The sequence below is a fragment of the Stegodyphus dumicola genome, chromosome 2 (genome assembly GCF_044657685.1).
Source record: "Stegodyphus dumicola isolate Sdum_Otavi_A_Nest chromosome 2, ASM4465768v1".
Taxonomy (NCBI): Eukaryota; Metazoa; Arthropoda; class Arachnida; order Araneae; family Eresidae; genus Stegodyphus; species Stegodyphus dumicola.
The window spans coordinates 173,751,286-173,771,413 of record NC_140769.1 but is presented as its reverse complement, the minus strand read 5'-3'; the positions used below and the strand labels follow the sequence as shown (position 1 = coordinate 173,771,413).

Below are 20,128 nucleotides of genomic sequence, written 5' to 3'. Positions count from 1 at the left end.
AACTGATGAAATATAGGCCTATTTTGTATTTTACTTCCTTCTACGAAGTAAAGGAAGTATTGCAATTGCGAAAATTTTCTGGTATCATATTTCAATGAAAATATCCATTTAAACTGCTCTGGACACCATTTCAACGATGTTTTTCCCTCTACGTATGGACAGAATTAAAGGATTTTTTTTTTTTGCCAAAAAAGATTGTAAAATAGATTTAAAATGGACTCTGGAGGGTTTTAGTCCAAAGGGGCTTTGTCCCTGAAGAACTATTGTTTTAGTTTTGCAATTTTCCGTTAGTTAACTATAAATGTCCGTTTTACTTTTCAAACTGTTGCCACCAAATGTTAGAGTCCTGCATTATATTTGAAGAAATTAAATAATGCAAAATATGCATAAATTTATGTATATTTCTCGCATTGTGATAAAACAACGGTACATGGAGCCATCGAATTTTGAATGACGTAATCTTTCTGCGAATATGGGCATGTGGAAGCCTAAATTTGGAACTTGTTTTATGATCGATTTCATATTTAGTGAAACTTTAACGTCTTTTTGATTAACAAACTCAAGGATATGAAAGCGAGCAATGGCAGTGTTGTACAAAAAAAAAAAAAAAAAAAAAAAAAAAAAAAAAAAAAAAATCTGAAATTTTTCAGATTTTAAATTACGTCCAAAGGAGGGTTTTTTTTAACGTTTTGAGTGTTACCTTTATTTATTAAATATCATGTTCTTTGCACTTAAACCATAAAATTCAGTTCAAGAGCAATATCGCAAAATAATGTTAAATGTTAAATTAAGCATATCTTTAGAATTTCCGATATACACAGTCTCGCGAGCTGGAGATAAAAGTATTTTTTTTCTATATAACGTTGCCATTTCTCGCTTTTAAAGCATTGAGTTTGTAAATCAAAAATTCGTTAAAGTTTTACAAAATATAAAATCTATAATAAAACAAATTCCAAATTTGGGATTTCAGATGCCCATATTCGCAGTAGGATTTCGTCATTCAAAATTCGATGGCTCTATGTACCATTGTTTTATCACAATGCGAGAAATAGACAATCATTTATGCAGATTTTTCATTATTTAATTTCTTCAAATATAATGCAGGACTCTAACATTTTGTGGCAACAGTTTGAAAAGTGAACCGACGTTTATGAGTCCGACGCAAAATGCCAAAACGAAAGCAATAGTCCTTCGGGACTGAAATCCCTTTGGACTACTAAAAAAAAAAAAAAAAAAAAAAAAAAAATTTATCTCCAGCGCGCGAGACTCTGTATCGTAAATTCTAAAGATATGCTCAATTTAAAACTATTTTGCGATATTGCTCTTGAACTGAATTTTATGGTTTTAATGCAAAGAACGTGATATTTAACAAATAAAGGTAACAAACAAAATGTTAAGAAAAACGCCCTTTAAAATCTGAAATCTTTCAGATTTTTTTTTTTTTTTTTCCTTCTATACGTACGTATGTATTATCTCGCAGAACTCAAGAACGTGTAGCCGTAGAACGTGGAAATTATGTATATAGGACTGCTACGACATTTCGTTTCGCACCGCTCTTTTTAGTTACAATCAGCCGCATTAAATGTATATAAATATATATATTTATACCCACTCTGTTACTCGGCTCCATAAGGTCAGTTTTTTTTTTTTAAATTCTTATACATTGTTAAATTGCGCATTTTTTGCTTAAAAATGATTGAAATATGTTGTTCTTAATTTCCAGTTAAAGTTTTTATGCTTTTAGTTAATCTGCATGCAATAGTTGTAGAATTAGCAAAAATTTAGATATTTAAGTGACGAGTTAAACCTAACGAACCGCCATTTATTTACATTTGAAACTCAGTAAAATAGTCAGTTTCTGCACCTTCAATATCTTTTTGCCCCGTGAGACTAAAAGTAATCTTTCAGTTTTGTGTACCGAACAATCTGCCTTCTTGCCCGCTGGTCGAATTGCTTGTTTTTGTGTAGAAACTCTAATTTTAACTGTAAAAATATTTTTTCCCTCTTTTAACTATATTTGATGTTTTATGTTTTTCTGTACTTTGTAATTTTTAATGAGGGTATTCTGAGTTTTTACGTATTTGTGTTTTGCCGTGAAGTGAGAACTGAGTAAATTACATCAGAAGTACTTATATATCTCTAATGAAATTCGAGGAAATAAGTTTAAATGAAATGCAGAAAAAATGTTATATAATTTAATAGGCCGTACAAGGAAGTCATGCTGTATTTGCATCTTCTTCTTTTTTTTTTTTTTTTTTTTTTTTTTTTTTTTTTTACTTAAACGATTGAACAGGCTAATAATTTGGGAGAATATTGCAAATAAATATCGAAGCAAAAGGAAGGATCATTTTATGAGAATGTAACATTTCAAATTTGTCTTGAGGGTTTGAAAATTTATGTATACATATTTATCTTTAACATATCAGTTTCAGTTTTTGGGGCCATCTAGAAGATTACAAAAATAATTACTATCGTATGGCAGCATAAATATTCAGAAGTTTGGCAAAAATTTTCAGGCTTTTTAAAATTACGTATAAGGTATTTCTCCCGCTTTCCTAGCGTGCCTTCGGGGTGTAGTGGTTCTACGCGCTGGGACGGTATTCCAGAGGTTCGTGGTTCGATTCGCGGCGAAGGCGATTGCTCATTTTTTATCTCTCTGACTTTTCCAATTAACCTAATGTCTCTACATAAGTTTTGGAAAAAAAATTTACATACTTCAGGTTAAGTGCATAGATGCATTAAATAAATTCACAGAAGTGAAAAACAACTTTCTGGAAAATGAGCTATACGTGTTTTATTTATGACATACTCAAAAGTCACATTTCTGTCAAATATGCAAATTGATATATTGAAAAAGCAGTGATATTTTTATGTTCAGAAAATGTTAAAGTAATACAAATTCTCTGAAAAGTATGCAAAATTTATTAATTTATTCAAACCAAATTTATTGTAAAATATACTCTTAAATGCTCTATCTGCTTATAAATGGCAAAGGAATAAATTGAGACTGACCTATACATTTGTATTATGAGGTTTACAGTCATGTATTTAGTGATTTCACACTGCAATAAATGGATTTTATTTAATTCTTAGATCAAAATTCAATCCTTAAGGGTGCATTTATTTTGTTCCTTAAGTAAAAAGAAGAAAACCGTCTATTATTATCCTCATCTATGGCGTATAATTTTAGAGATCACTGAAATGTACAGAATTATCAGATCTTTCGAAGTGGGAAACATGAAAATGAATTGTACCCTCGCAAGGTAAAAATCACGGCTCTCTCAATTGTTAGCTGATCGAGCTGACACTTAACACCATGTGAGCACGTACGGGAGAATGTTAAAATCCTTTGCAAAATTATCGCTGTCATGTATACAAGAAAATTTGTGTACAACGAGACAGTTTTAGGAAAATGCTGGAAACGTATTTTCTAGATAAGGATGATAGAACATCAAACGAATTCGATGGAACAAAGGTTAATTTATACCTTTTGCTCCGTTCAATACTTCAGCAATTCTAATTTCACTGGATTTAAAAACGAAGTTCCAAAATATTACTGGATAAAATTTTAACGTTTTTATAAGCACTTTAGCTATTAATACATCTTCATCCACTATTGAGTTAAAAAATGGAAATTAGGTAATCAAGAATAATGCAGAGCAGAGATTTACAAGATGAGCATGCACTTCTTAGGTTATACATATATGAATGTATAACCTAAGAAGATCACCTAATTAAGAAAAATCTTATGGAATATCACCCAAACAGAAATTTTACCTTTACTTATTTTTAGAGATATATTTGAATCAAAAGAACAAAATAATTTTTACATGCTTTCAGTTATGTAACTAAAATTATTTGTCCTGGAACGTATTAAAAAGAGCGGATAATTTAATAGATAAACTTATAAGCTCCTGATACGATGAAGAAAGAAAACTTTTAAGTTATATTATATGGTATATATTAATCTTTTAAGTGATGAAATATTTATAAATAATTGGCTCTTGATATTAATGTGTAAAAGACCAAAATGAATTATTTATGTTTATGGTATTAAATGCTTTATCTCAAACAATATGTTGTATTAGATTGCTTAGAAAATAGGAATACATGCTTTCAAGCTCTAAGCAACGCATAATATTACTCTAAACTCAAATGTAAAAATCAAAGAAATCTTATGTTTTATTCTTTTGATTAATATAGCCCTTAAATTTTTTACTTGAATACGGTAACACCAAATATCTATCCTAAATTTAAGAAAAAAGAATTATTAGAAAATATTTTACCAAGTACATAATGATTATACACTAAGTTTTATATTATAACATTGAAATATTATTTCCATTTATTTATGCTGTTGATTATGACATAAAAGAAATACAATTTAGATCTTTAAAGTAAAAAAAGTGGAGCAGGTTGTTTTGCAAAAAAATATAAATGATAGTAGAATTTCAGCAACTCACTTACTAGGTACTTACCTCTGTGATGATTATGGTATTCGTGATTACAAAATGCTGAGCTAAATAGCAATACTGTTGCCAAAACTAAAAGATTAATTGAACAACTCATCTGAAAGAAACGTGGCAAGAATGTAAATATCAAGAAAATACTTATTAAATATATTATATATATTTTTATGTTTGATATAGAAATGCTGAAAAGGGATAATAGATCACAATTTGAAGAAAAAATCACTCGAAATTAACAATTTGGTTGAAATAAAGTGACAGAAATTCTAAGTATCTTATTTCCACTAAAAATACTTAAGTATTTATTATACGCAAAGAAAACACATTATGTACAATGAAAGGTTATATATAAAAATATATTTTTTCAAGTATTCCTACTTTTCTAAATCTTCCTTTTTGCTGCGGAAAATATGAAGATGGATTCAAAATTCTTTTAAATAGAAATAAAATCTTGAACTACATGCTAAAATATTCTTTGTAAGTATGAGAAATATTTATACATTACTTTAATAGAATTTCTAACATCTTTCAGTTATAAAAATGGCAACCAGTAAAAGATATTTTATAAAATTGTTTATTTGTGCAAAATGTTGTGAGTCTAATATCTTCAGAATTAGTGAATTACTTATATTACAACCTCTATCTATACTTATTTGGAAATGGGCTTGCATTTAGAATTGCGTAATACAATTAATTTTAAAATAAAGAAATTAAAAAATACTGCCTATATTCATTTTCTGTTTCAATCCTTCTTACCGATATTTGAGCAAATATCAATTGCTGTTCTTAATAATTTTAAATGTCTTAGTAAAAGATGCATTCATTAAGGAGCTAAAATGGTAAATTTATTTAAATTTCTGATAAATTAACTAAAAACCGTAAGTTGAAATTATGGAAAATATGTTAATCAGAAGGGTTAAATAATATAATGCGAGGGAAAGACATCAAACTTACCATAAATTGGCACGATATATTTGAAAACATTGTAAGGATCTTAAGTTTTACTAACGTTTATTTTATTTTAAATCTTTACTATCACTTCTTATTTTCTACTTCCGGCCAGAATTAAAAGCTTTAACATATTTATGCAAATTTGTCTTGCGAACGCCAAGTACTTAAGTTGTGGCTTTTTGCCAAGCAAGAGAGAGGAAGGAGTGATTAGGAGTGGGCCGCTTGCCATTGCAGTTTTACTCGGTTGCTGGTTGCCTTCAAGGCCAGAGGTTTAATCCTCTTGATAAATTTTAAACGTATCGTAGTGTTAACAGTTCTCTGTACTACATACGGCCTTTCTGTTAATATACGGCCAATCTTCAAGTAGACACTTGTTTATTAATCGAAAGTTAGTTTAGTTAGAATTTAGTTAATATTTTTATATTCTTCCGTTCAGACCACAAGTGGTTGGTCTCTGTATTCCGAAGTCCGGAAATCATTGTAAAGAGAGAAAAATAAAGGGTTTCGTATACCCTTCCTGTGTATCTTGTCTACTTCCCACATTTATTGAACATAGCTTTAGTAAGCTCCCTGTTCCGAGTCAGGTCATTTTATGTTCCCCAAGCAAGTAAGGAGGAACACTGAACCTGATAACATCAATGGATATTTTCACATAACCATCCTATAGTTCATGATATTCATTTTGTTATTTACTATTAAGAACTTCTAGGAGAACTTTGGTTAAAAAGTTCCAGTTGTACGTGTATTGTTCAGTTTGAAATGACGACGAAGCTCGATAACTTTACAAAAGAGAAGCAGCGAGATGTTATCCTATTGGGGAAGGGAATTAAAAGAACTCTGTGCAAAAAATGTTTCTTGTTTATGGAACAAAGTGTTTGTTGAGTATAGAGCCAAGCACCAGTAGTATGAAAATTTTTTTAAGGCCGTTCCAGAGTTTGGGATGAGTGCAGAAGTTGGCATCCTGTTCAGACTCAACAGCGCAGATGATGGAGGAATTGATTCCAGAATTGTGCACTAAAAAAAAAGTCTTGGAGGCAAACGCTTTACAAATGATGGCGATGTTTAAGATGGAATCCTAATGGACAATAACCCAAATAATTTTATGCAGACAACATAAAAGACAACCTGAGGACTGAGACGGCAGCCCAAAGAACTTTATGCAGCTGATAATGAAGCTCTGATAAAATGGTATGACACCTGTATAAATAATTATGAAGATTATGTTGAGAAATAAAACTAGTTTTCAAGTGAGTATCTAGCTAGTTTATTTTGTAATTGCCTTTTGTGACTTACTTATTCACTTTCCGTCGTACTTGTGATGCAAATTTTTAAATTATAATACAAGACACTATTTCACTGCAAAGGTTTTCTACAAAATTTGAATTTGAATTAACGCTTTCTCATTCTCCTCTTTCAGCGTTCAGTGGCGGCCAGGTGAGGAAGACAAAGCACAAACAGAAGCTAATATGCAAGGAAACCTTACTAAAACTCAATATGAGTGACAATAATTTAGAGATATTATTCTGCTTCTTGTTTTAAATGTAATTTAAATGTAAAAATATTTTAAGTTAATAAAATATTTTTGCGTGAAGTGAAATTTTTTTTTACCGCGTATTTAACAGGATAAATTTACTTATAATCCCATATAGTATATTAGAACAGGTAAACAATGATACCTGTAGAGAGGGTTAACATATTTTATAAAGCTATCAGGATAGTTCCCTTAATATTTAAATGTCAAATTTTTTTTATTCAAATGTTCGACTTAACAATATTTTTTTCTGTTCTACCTTACTTATTTTAGCCAGTACCAGCCCTTGGCATTTCTGCCATTCGGCAACGAGCTTCTCAGTATAGGCTGGGAGTGACTATACTGCAAGATCAGTGTGTTGGCAAGATCGCTGTAGCTTCGCAGATGCCCTCAGTCCGTTCTTCCATCCTGACAAAGCGGGCATGTGGCGCTGTTCCGTAGACCAAAGAGGTGCAAGTGGGTTTGGAGATATTCGTGTACCGTATGCAGCCTGAATTCTGCCACGGCACCTAATTTTGGTAGAGTCTTTGGAATGGGACCTTTTGAAAATAAGCTTTCCCATTTCTTTCCGTGTCATACGTTTTCTCTTTAGTTCTTGATTTTACTTTTAACTGAGGCTTCAGTGATGTATTTGTCAGATGTTAGGCAAGCCGAACACAGTATTAAAGGCTAATGGTGTTGAAACACATCACTGACCTCTCTCCCTTTGACCTGTTGTATATATTGGCGACATACTTGCCATGATAGAAGAACCTTTCGCAAAATTATCACAGGTATGTTTTTCCATTTCTCTATAACTTCTTTCCAGAACTCAGTAAATGAGGTAGGTTTGTGTTAAGAAAGACTTCTTTTCGGCAGGCCAAAGCTGAAATATCTAAGGCCTTCGCAATTGTATGTAGAATAGGTATGTGTTATACTTGTAGCCTTCTTCATTTTCTCAAGGAATGCAGAGATAGCTTTCGAAGTTAAGTAATGGTTTTGTCTTGTGAACTTTTACTGTTTGTTTGCTATTATTAGTGTAAAGCAATGCCATTTTTACTGCAAATATTGGAAATAAAACGCTTTCCTGAGACTATGATGATTTGGTTTTAATATTTTCTTTTTCTTTTCTCTTATTTTTATAATTTTTTTATAAGAGAAACCTGCAGAGAAAAAAAAAAAAAACCTTAACGAGATTTTCTTCATCTTATTGGAATAATTTCTCTTCATTTGTGGTAATAAATAAATCTTTACTTGTCACAGTAATTTAGATAAACCGACGAGTCATCAAGAAGTCACGATGTATTTTCATTTGCTCCTGCTAAATATTATTCATATAGAGTCTGGGCTTATACCTCAGTAATCATATACCTCAGTAAATACGCAGTGAACATCCTCATCGAGTCAATTTTGTTTATTGTTGCTACAAATGTATTTAAAGATTTGGCAACTGATATCTGTATCGGAGAATGTCCTTTTCCTATTAGACTTCACATTAGAAAAATTATGCTTTTTTACAAGTATTCGTTTGGAGCTTTTATCCCATGAAGAATAATAATTAAGGGATTTTCTCTGGCCGATTAAAATAGTCATTTATTTTTCAGTTAAAAATTTAATGTCATGAGAATTGCAATGTATTTGAACTGAGGAATAAGAATACTTATCTTGAAAAAGGCAAAAATTGTTCGATTAACATCTTTTTTGCAGATGAAAATTTGAAAACATAATAAATTTCAAGGTAGAAAGCAATGCTGTTACCAGAAACTTTTACTTTATGGAATTTTCGTTTTTTTAACCCTTTCCTAAAATCTCTTTTAAACTTTTCTAACAATGTGTTAACACCCTCATTTCCAGTTGTTTTTTACAACACAAAGCTAATTTTCAGCCATAATATACACGCGAAGGCATGAAATGGTATCGTAAGCGTCGACTTATTCAATGAAAAATATGCAGTGTTATTATCCCGGAAGTTTCACTAATATGCCAAAGCCTTATTCTCTTTGAGTCATAGTTTACTTTTAGGGATTAATATTTTACTAGCAATAACTATTGTAAAGATCGCATCGGATTTCCCTAAACTGTAATATTAGCTTTCCTGTAGCAGTTCCTATGAAAACAAAGGGAAACCACGAGGTCCTTTTCTTGAGGAGAAAAGAATATTCCCATTTAGATTCCATATTTCACCCGTGTGGTGACAGAGTGTGAAAGAATAGTCCCAATGTAGCTCATGCATGTCGTAAAAGGCAACTAAAATGGGTACCCAGTGTCCGGGGTATAGCTGGAAACCTTGCCTCCAGGGATTTACAAATTTGGACGCCTGGCTCTACAGGCTGGGGATTGAGAGCAGGACCAAACCCCTTGCCTCGTAAAAACTTCTGAATCAAAAGTCTCAAAACGAATCTTCCGGACTGACACATTACCTACGACCTGGCTTGAAATCAGATCTGAGATTCGGGACATGGAACATAAAGATTTTATATAAAGGCGGAGCTTTGAAAACGGTTACTGATGGTTTTATTGAGTATAAATTAGATATACTGGCCATCCAAGAAGTGAGATGGACTGGCAATGAAGTGATTGATAACGTAATTGCAGTGTTTATTTTAGCTTCCATGATAAAATACATCAGCTTGGAATTGGTTTCATTCTTTGTAAACAAATTAGAGATAGAATCATCGAATTTAAGCCAGTGAATGAAAGGATTTGTAGGCTACGTATCAAGGGTACACATAATATCTCACTCACCTGGAGATCTTCAGATGGAAAACTCAAAATAAAATAGATCACATAGGACCTAAGACATAGAAGTCTTCTAGATTTACGCAAATTCAGAGGTGTGAATGTGGATTCTGAGCACTTTCTAATTATTTTGAAATCGTGTTGTAAGATCAACGGATCTTAAAATAAAAGGCCGAGCGGTAAAGTCGCTGAACACTGGTAGTTCGGTCCGAGGTTCGAATCCCGCGAACGGGCTGGCTGCATGGGCGTTTTCGTGGTTTTCCCCATGTGTAACGTGTATACGAGCCAGTTTTCCTTAGAAAGTCCTCCACGAAAGGCATCCCTCTCCTTAGGCAGATAGCCCTCGAGGCTTTGCCATAATCACACACACACACATAAAATAAAAGGAGCGATAAATAATCTAAAAAGCTTGATATTGAACAACTGAATAAAATAGAGCTAATTAAGAAGTATAGGAGACAACTACAGAATAAATTGTCGACAAGTAGGAAGCCCCGACAGCTGAGAATGCTTGACAAAATCTAAAGAAAATCATTGTTGAAGCATCTGAAAATACAATAGCGGGAAAACAAATATAGTCATTAGTTTGATGAGGAATGCAGTGAGATTACAAAAAGGAAGAATGAGGCATTACACTAGAAATGCGCAGGAAAGGTACAGGGAATGAAGAAGAGAGGAGAAGAGAATTCATAGAAAGAAAAAGCGATAGTACCTGGATACAGAGATATTGAAAATCTGAAAACACAAAAACAAGCCAGGAAATTTTATCAGATGATAAATAATATCAGAGCTAATTTTAATCCCAGAACAATAACTTGTAGAAAAAAAAATGGAGAAATCACCAGAGACACGGGAAAGTTTTTTTTTTTTTTTTTGGGGGGGGGGGTTGGCATGAGTATTTTAAGGATCTGCTTTTCGGTAGAGATAGAGAGAAGAGGAGATAACTAATTACTTATAATAAATTACCTACTATGAGTTGTGAAGGCGAGGTTATGAAGCATAACCCATCAACTCTGTATGATGTTGAACTGGCAATCAAAAAGTTAAATAATAATAAATCATCTGAACCGGATGGCATCAAGGCGGAGCTTTTAAATGTCAATGAAACGAATTTAAATAAAGCAATCCATTATCAAATTTGTTGTATATGGACACAGGAACAAATTCCCACTGAGTTGGAAGGAGGATCTGTTCTCCTATTTATAAAAAAGAAGAATGTTGTAATTACAGAAGAATTACCTTATTCAATTCAGCATATAAAATTTTCTCCACTGTCTTGTATAAACGATTGTTTACACGTACTCCTACTATTGTTGGGAATTACCAGTGTGGATTCCAGAAGGACAAAATAACAACTGATCAATTGCATTCTATTAGACCAATCTTGGAAAGAACTAAAGAATATAACATTGACACCTAGCACCTATTCGTTGACTTTAAAGCTGCCTATGACAGAACTAACAGGAAAAAACTAACAGGAAGCGATGTTGGAATTTAATATACCGAAGAAATTGATAAGCCTCAAAAAGATGACTTTTAAAAAAGTGATATGTAGAATAAAAATTTCAACATATCTTTCAGAACCTTTTTATACTGAGAAAGGATTAAGACAGAGAGACTCACTATCTCGCCTGTTTTTTAATATAGTTCTAGATAAGGCCGTAAGAGACTCTGGAATAAACACAAGTGAAACCCTCTTGCACAGAACCATTCAACTGCTCGCTTTTGCCAATGATATTGATATCATTGGGCGGTTAAAACAAGCTGTGGTCAAGGCATTTGTCTCGCTTGAAAATGCAGCAAGATAGATGGACCTGATAATCAATGAAGACCAAACTAAATTTATGATTGCAATCTAATAAATATTTTGATTTATCCTCCTTGAAAATTAACAGTTATGCATTCGATACCGTAAAAAAATTTAATTATTTGGGGACATTGATCACAAGATGCAACAGTATAAAAATTCAAATAAAAAGTGGAATATTATATATAAAAAATGTCACTTAAAAACAACTTAAATCCGGACAGCATAAAAACTAAATTAAATATATAAAACTTTATTAAGGCCTGTTGCACTTTACGGAAATTAATTTTGGTTACTCAACAGAGCAGAGAAAGATCTGATATCAACTTTTGAAAGAAAAATCCTAAGAAACATCTTTGGACCGGTACAGCAAAATGACATGTGGAGGATTCTCTATAATCATAAACTGTATGGAAAATATAGGAAATATGGTGAAACTGATATTGGGAGAATCGTAAAGGCATCTCATATCAGATGGCTGGGCCATGTGTTTAGATATGATAAATGATAATGCATTTCCAACCAAAAAGATAACCTTTTAGAGAATTGAGTGAGTAAAACGAAAAGGAAGACCACCCACTAGATGGATAAATGATGTAGAGGAAGATTTGAGGTTAATTGGAGTTAACCGATGGAGGACTATTGCGTCGAATGGGGTCAGGTGGAGAAAACTTGGAGAGACAGCCTTGGCCTGTAACAGGCTGTGGAACTTAGGAAGAAGAAGAAAATTCCATATTTAAATCACATATTGTCACTCAGATATAGTTGCTTCTATTCTCATTTAAATCTTGATTAAAACCTTAAACTAGATGATAGACTAAGAACTTTACAAAAGCTAGTTCCAGACAAAGTAAAAATACTCTATTAAAGAAATTTTATTTGAATATTCATCTTGGTATGTAGCGAAGCATTGGAGCTCTCCGAATCTTTACAAAACTACATCACAAGATAAAAATTCACTAGCAATTCATTAATAGTTTTGGTTAAAAAGTATCCAATGGAATATTTTTGCAGTTACTACTATCGTTTAGATTACATTCGCTTAATACGATTTTGCTTAGCGTATGATTAACTGCGTTAAGTTGGTTCTTTTTGTACGTAAATTTGAAACGCCCATCTGTTTAATCCGAAACAAGTAAGCCATATATGGAGGCTGTAAGTTGAACACCTATCACTAAGATTAGCTCTGTGCTTTGTGATAAGAGTATTATCAGTATAATGCAGTAAATTCAAGCCAGTTCCGGGAATTTTGTTATCTGGACACATCCGGTAGAGAGAATGTTACTCTGTATAGATATTTGAACGTAGTTAAGTTTCTTAATTTAAAATTACCATTTCGATTATTATTACTTTTTGTTTCCTGCATTTCGACTGCCAGAAGTTGATTTTTCGTTATTACATTTACAGATTGATACAATTAACATTATCCGTCTTTCTAACTCTATAACAGACATATTGTTTATAAGAATTGAATACGCTTAGAAAATTCATATCTTAGATTTACTGAACAGATTTCCTTTCCTGAATACTATAGCTTGGAAATGCCTTCCCAAGGGAACAAATGTATTGCTGCCATCTGCCAGGCAGATTGCCAGAGGGCGTCCTCAGTAACATTCTCAATTTCATGAGAATTACACCTTTGACGATTAACGTCAGGCAATTCGTGAATGAAGCTTGAAATTTCAAAAGTATTCCCATAAAAATTTTGTTGTAATTAAATTCATGGAACAGAATAAGATACATTGAATGAGGCTAATCCGAAAGAAATGTGGCATATACGTTTTTCTTCACTGGGTAGGTTAGATTAGGTTATCTGAATACGGCAAAGCTCACATGGGCTATCTCCCTAAGGAAAAGGGTGCCTTAATGGACAACTTTCAAAGGAAAACTGGGTTATATTGTCGTTACACATGAGGGGGCGACCATGAAAACCAACCATGCAACGATCTCTTTCGCCTGATATTGAACCCTGGTCGAACTCCCCGGATTTAGTGATTTTAATCATTTGGCTTTTGGTGAAGCTTTTCTTCCATGCGAACAGTTTTTGAAAGTTCACTTTTTTCCCCACTCACATCTTTACATTAGCAGGCTTAAAACGCAATTCCTCAGGAGTTTATGAATGCTATTCAGGATGTTTTACATCGCAAAATGGCAGCTTTATATGAGGACATGGAAGCAATGAGTTAATTGTGATAGAGGACATCTTCAAGATGTTATATCGAAAGAAGTAAGATTTTTTTAAACTAATCCAAGGCATTGATTTATATAACCGTGTTTTGTTTTAGGCATTGTTGAGTATAAGGAGCATACTGGTTTTTAAAAAACTGTGTAACGTTTAATGCAATATATTTTGAAGTCGAAATATAATTCTAGGCTGCTTAAATAATATATGCAGATTATTCGAGTTTTTCTGAATTTCCTGTTTGATAATATTTCATAGTTTATATGAGGATAAAAAATAAACTTTTTAAATTTAGAACATTACGCTCTAACGGAAATTTTTAGCACAAGGACTCCAGCTTTCTATGAAGTGATCTAAAACCGCTGTTCTTTTTTCTTTTTTCTTTATTATTATTATTATTTTTTTTTTTTTTATATGGAGATCTAAAAAATTTCAAGTTTACGTTAGTTCTACATGTTGCGAAAATAGCATAAGCTACTTTCTGTTCCTCATAAGCATCGTTGACAAACATAGTATTTCTATTCAAGCAAAGGCAAAATAAATATGGAATTTTTCCCTTTAATTACGTGAAAAGATCTGGCAATTTTTATTTTCATAAATGCAAACAGAATTCTGTCAATCTATTTTTCATTAATTTAAGAGCATTTTAATATTGTTTAAAAGTGCTTCTGAAATGCATGCATGTTATTTTCTGTCTGTGAAATGTACTGTTTCCTGATTAAATAAAACTTTCAGAAAGTCATTCTTTCGTAACTCATGACATTTATCATTTTGATAAAGGAAAACAGCATCCTATCACACATATATTTTTCACAGTTTTGTATAGCCCTTAATATTATTTAAAAGCGTTTCTGAAATGCATGTACTTTATTTTCTGTCTATAAAATATACTGCATCTTAAGCGTAGTTTATGTTTCCTGATTAATTATAAATTTCGTACTTTCTCAGATTTGATGTTAATCTAATAAAATGCATAAAGTTCTTTAATTTTAATACTGTGTATATAATGCATAATTTGGCAAAGTCATTAATTGCACACTTTTGCTATCTTAATCATCTAAATACTATACAAAAACACTTTAGCGATAACCTTTGTTATCTAATTTCAAAAGATGTGGCAGATTAACCCAGAAGATTGTCTTTACTGTTATGATAATGCAGAAGATTCCACTAATGTTTTTTCCCCTGATGACTGTTTATTTTATTAAATATATGTTGTGGCAGGGAATATTGTAACATTAACATATTTTCAAAATATCCACATTTCTATCAAATTTTCCACATTTAATTACTGGTAATTAAGATTTAGATCGTTTTAGACGTAGCTATTGAGCAACTGACATTTTTAATGCATTTAAATTAAAAGATAAAATACTTCGAATAATGCCTATTTTAATTTAGATAAGGAAGAATAAACATGAGTTAAAATTAGCTATTATTTCTTGCTCTTTATTTACCTTTATTTTAACACAATAATAGGATAACCGAATAAATACATGGACGAAAGATTTTATTTTAACACAATAATAGGATGATTGAACAAATACATGCATGAATGATTTTATTTAACACAATAATAGGATCATTGAATAAATACCTGGATGAATGACTTTATTTTAACACAATGATAGGATGACTGAATAAATACTGCATGGATGAATGATCGATAAATTAGTTAAAAGGTTATGACCTGTCTTCGACCTATATCGATCGATTCGATCCTATAAAAAGGATATATATATCTTCGCTGTAAAGAGGATATCTTCGATATCAGGAGAGATAAAGCTGGCTGCCTTCAATTTGAGTACTTTTTCACATGTATGATACAACGCTAATTATGACTCTGACAAAAGGCTCCAGAAAAATCAGTTGTATCTTGTGTTTTCAAACAAAATTTGCTGATTTTGTCACAAACTATTCTCCAAAAGTTAGTACGAAAGTTGAATATTTCCGGAAATTAGAGAATTATCTTGACATGTTTATTCATTTACTGCTACTTTATCGCGCACATGACATGATTCTGTGAAAGATCTGAACATTCAATTTATTAACAAAAATCTGAAAAAAAAAAAAAAAATCTGAAATGTTTCAGATTTTAAATTACGTCCAAAGGGGCGTTTTTTAACATTTCGTGTGTTACCTTTCTTTATTAAATATCATGTTCCTCACACTTAAACCATAAGATCCAGTGCAACAGCAATATCGCAAAATAGTTTTAAAACGAGCATATCATTAGAATTTCCGATACAGAGACTCACGCGCTGGAGATAAAAATGTTTTTTCTGCACAACGTTGCCATTGCTCGCTTTGAAATCCTTGAGTTTGTTAATCAAAAATTCGTCAAAGTTTTAAAAAATAGGAAATCGATCATAAAACAAATTTCAAATTTCAAATTTGGTCTTACATATGCTCATATTCGTTGGAGGATTACGTTATTCAAAATTCGATGACTCTATGTACCGTTGTTTTATCACAATACGAGAAATATACATACATTTATGCAGATTTTTCATTATTTAATTTCTTCAAATATAATGCAGGACTCTAACATTTTGTGGCAACAGTTTGAAAAGTGAACCGACATTTATGAGTCCGACGCAAAATGCTAAAACGAAACTAATAGTCCTTCGGGATTCAAATCCCTTTGGACTAATAATTCTTTTTTTTCCTGTTAGTGGCAACGGTGTTATAGGTAAAACTAAACAATTTAATTGCTGTTGCGCTTCTGTTAAACTTTATCATAGATTTCATGGGTCTAGCTACACATAGTAATTGAAATATTGTTTTTATTTGAATATTCCATCTGAGTGAAATTCCACTTAAACGACAATCAAGACAAAATATATAGGCAAATAAAAATATAAAAACATAATGTTTAAAATATGTCTTGCATGTTATGATAGGACATTTGAAGAAGTATTTACCAGGTTTTAGAATAATGAATGTGAAATAAATCACTATAACGATAAATGAAGAAAATGCTTATAATTTTCGGAAGGTATATGCTTAGAGTCTGAAGATTATACTAATATATATATATCTGAATATCTGAAAACAAATGCTCAGAACTCCCTGTTAAATGTATGATTTATTTCTCATTTACTACATTTTAAAGTTCTTTGATATTCCTTACATATTTTCTATTGTTGCTGAAAAAATGAAGAACTATCATACGAGTGATTATAAGATGAACAATATATGCTAGTTAAAACGAAAGGATAAAATTAGGGAATTATATAACAGTTTAAAGATTCGATTAGCTAGTTTCTGTATGTATATCTCATACAAATTCTGGAATGTATTATTAAACTTTAGTAAAAATACAAATTAAATTTTTCTACATGTTAAGATATAGATTATTACTGCGCGATGAAAAATGTGTTTTTCGATAAGGGGTGACTAAGTAGGGAAAGATAAGCTATTGGTCAGATTTCTGAAACTGCATTCTTTGTCCCTGAGTATTAGATATTTTTAGTATGTATATTCAGTCCAGTATTTGACATATATAAAGGTTTAAAGTTTCCACATCCTAGTGCATTTTCATGGCAGTTTACTACATTTAAGGTGACTAACATTTTGAAACGTATTTAAAAAAAAATTCTACAAAATTTCCACAGTTCCACCAAGTAATAAACAAACCTTTTAATAAGAAAAGCGGAAATATGTAATGAAGTGATAAAATTTTTTGTAATGTAGACTTCAGTATGTTAATAACCGAAAATAAAAAATAGGAAAATAAAAGCAGTAATTACCAGAGATGTAACTAATTACCAATTGTAACTAATTACCAGAGAAATAATAAAAACGCAACATAGGGAAATAACAGCATACATTACTGAATATAATGAAACTTTCAAGCCTTTTGGTTGAGTGTTAGGATTTCTTTTCCAGGGAAACCGAGAATATGAAGTCTTTCAATTTCGAAAGATTTTAATAAATTAGAGGTGTTTCAATTTAAAGTGTAATGTCCCTCGCTACTTTGTTTATGGTAAAATGTCGAGGAACCTAGTGAACATCATAACACTAATAAACTTATCATAGCGACTTATCGCTGAGTTCAATCACTTACAAGGTAGACTCGAGAGGGGTTAAAATATAATACATTTTTATTTGCTCAATGAAAGCAATAACAGTTGGCCTTTTCTCGGGCTTACAGGAAAGCCTCCATTAGCCGAAGCTAGACACAAATATCTAACGTAGTTGGCCCTTAATTTAAATTAGCCGGCGAATATCAACAGGCATTTACAATATGGCCAACCGTAATAGCTTCAAGAATGGCCGAGCGTAATAGCCAGAACACAAACACGCGCCACTAAGGATTCCTAAACGCTCTCCTTCGAAGAAAATTGACTTCTAACTCATTTGCATTCAACGCGATTCTAAAAACTTATTCTGGTAGGGAGCTATAAGTAGGAAACAAGAAGTGAAACGAAAAGGTTTCAAAATTAAAAATAACTTTTAAAATCAACATACACCTTACATTGCAAGAATTTAACATTTAATTGAGACTATAAGAATATTGATTCAGTGCAAAGTAGTATTTGATAATAGCTTATACTAATAACTTATTATAAATATTATTACAGTTTGAAATTAATGTATCTTCTTATTAGTGTTATGATTATATGTACAAAATGAAACGCATTTTAATTATTGTAACAAAAATATAATAGAAAAAAATGAAAAATACAATAAGTATGTTCGTAATGAATAAAAGACAAGTACCCTAAAATTTTGTATAACTATATCTTAGTTCAATGCTACTAATACCCATAGAAATTTATACGAACTACCCATAGAAATTTATACGAAATTTCTATGGGTTTTGAGGGTCTCATGTTAATCTTCCCCGCCGAATGCATAGACTCGTATTTTATACCAAACCAAAGATAACTTAAAGTTGACTTTCCCAAATTTGGAGCATATTTATGAAATTTGAAGAATTTTTTTTTCAAATTTTTCATTTTTGTAATTTTTATAGCTTTTAGAAGACTTTTATAATTGGTAAAATAGACTTACAGGTCTACAAATCTGCAGTTCGTTTAAAGATTTTCATAAAAATAAACATCTTTATTTTACATCCTATGAAAGGTGCAAATTATAGCCATTCATTCTCACGAGACGTGTGTCAAGAGTGCGATGAGTGAGGCTTGAGTCTCTTGTCTCAGATAAAATTCAAAAAGGGAAGCATAAAATGTAAGCAATAAAATCGACAAAATTATTTAAGAAGCGCAGTCGTGAAAGTTATGTTAAAGTTCCTGTTTAAATCAACACGACCTATGCTTTACGATATATGTTTATTTCATTCAATATTTCCATATCAGGTGATCTCTATACATATGATACTTATAAATAATATATATGTCATATAAATTTCATCTATATACCAGCAGAAAGGTTGAGGAAAGTAAAATACATCATTTTTGTTTCAATAATTTTTGTTCAAATAACTTTACGCTGGTAGAAGTTGAACGCTCATAAATATGTGTCAATATTTAACTACTTATTTTCTAAAATTAATTTCAAAATGGAACTGCAACATTTCAGGCGTTAGAAGCTCTTCACTTAATTTAATTTTTATTTTATATAGTAAATCTAAACCTAATACATTACATGCAGAATGGGTTATTATTTATTTTTAAAAACCTCTTTCAAAGTAATAGAGTATAAAATGGCTAGAAAGAACATACCTTGAATTTCTTTTATGAAATGCACTCATCTAAGTGAAATGCCGTCGTCTCATTTCTGTCTTATCAATGTTCAGCTCAAAGTTGAAAAGTATTGGGACTGATTTTTCAAAAAAATTATCTCAATTTCTTCAAAAACGAAACGTTTTGATCAGTATTCTTGTACATGAATAACAGAAGGCAAAAAAAGAAAACTTCAAGTGGAAGTCAACTGATAATATTTCAGTACAGCTGCCTTGGAACTACTGATAACAATATTTTGTATCACACAAGATAACAACGAATGGTATATATGAGGCGATTATTCCATCGAGACTGAATAACTGTAAGTGATGCCTGCTTTCCACCGAATGAAATATAGACATAGCAAAATTTTAGTAATCGTATCACACAGAAGCATATAGATAATTTGTACAAGCTTCTACATTGTAAAACATGAACTGAAATAAACCCAGAAAGGCGTTTTCACAATTTAAAGTGATAAGAAATAAAATATATTTACTTCGAATCAACGTTTAGTGAAAGTGAAACTACAAATTACCAAATATGTGTCTGTTTTATAATCTAACCTTTGATTCTTAAATGATAATTCGAAATAAATACATTAAAATAATTTTATGTAAAACTACACAGTCAACTGAAGTGCTTCAGTAGTTCTTTTAACACGTCTTTGGTGACCTACTATATAACTGAAACGGTCAGATACGAATGCAACCCTGTTATGTCCTAGGAAACTATAAAAGTAGGAAACGAAGCCCTCTGTAATGGACAATAAGCTGTAAG

The 20,128-nt window shown here is 31.4% G+C and overlaps 1 protein-coding gene across 3 annotated transcripts in view; it reads right to left on the bottom strand.

Moving 5' to 3' along the window:
• LOC118199002 (uncharacterized) overlaps window positions 1–19,750 on the bottom strand; it is a 78,021-nt gene extending 58,271 nt beyond the window's left edge. The window contains exons 1-2 of one of the 3 annotated variants that reach the window (XM_085811456.1): window positions 19,349–19,750; window positions 4,479–4,569 (exon numbers count right to left, since the gene is read on the bottom strand). In XM_085811456.1, the coding sequence (XP_085667582.1) occupies window positions 4,479–4,569 (91 nt within the window). In that variant the 5' untranslated portion in view covers window positions 19,349–19,750. The remainder of the gene's footprint in view (window positions 1–4,478; window positions 4,570–19,348) is intronic. The other 2 variants (XM_085811457.1, XM_085811455.1) reach the window with 2 other exon arrangements.
• Between the last annotated feature and the right edge of the window lie 378 nt (window positions 19,751–20,128).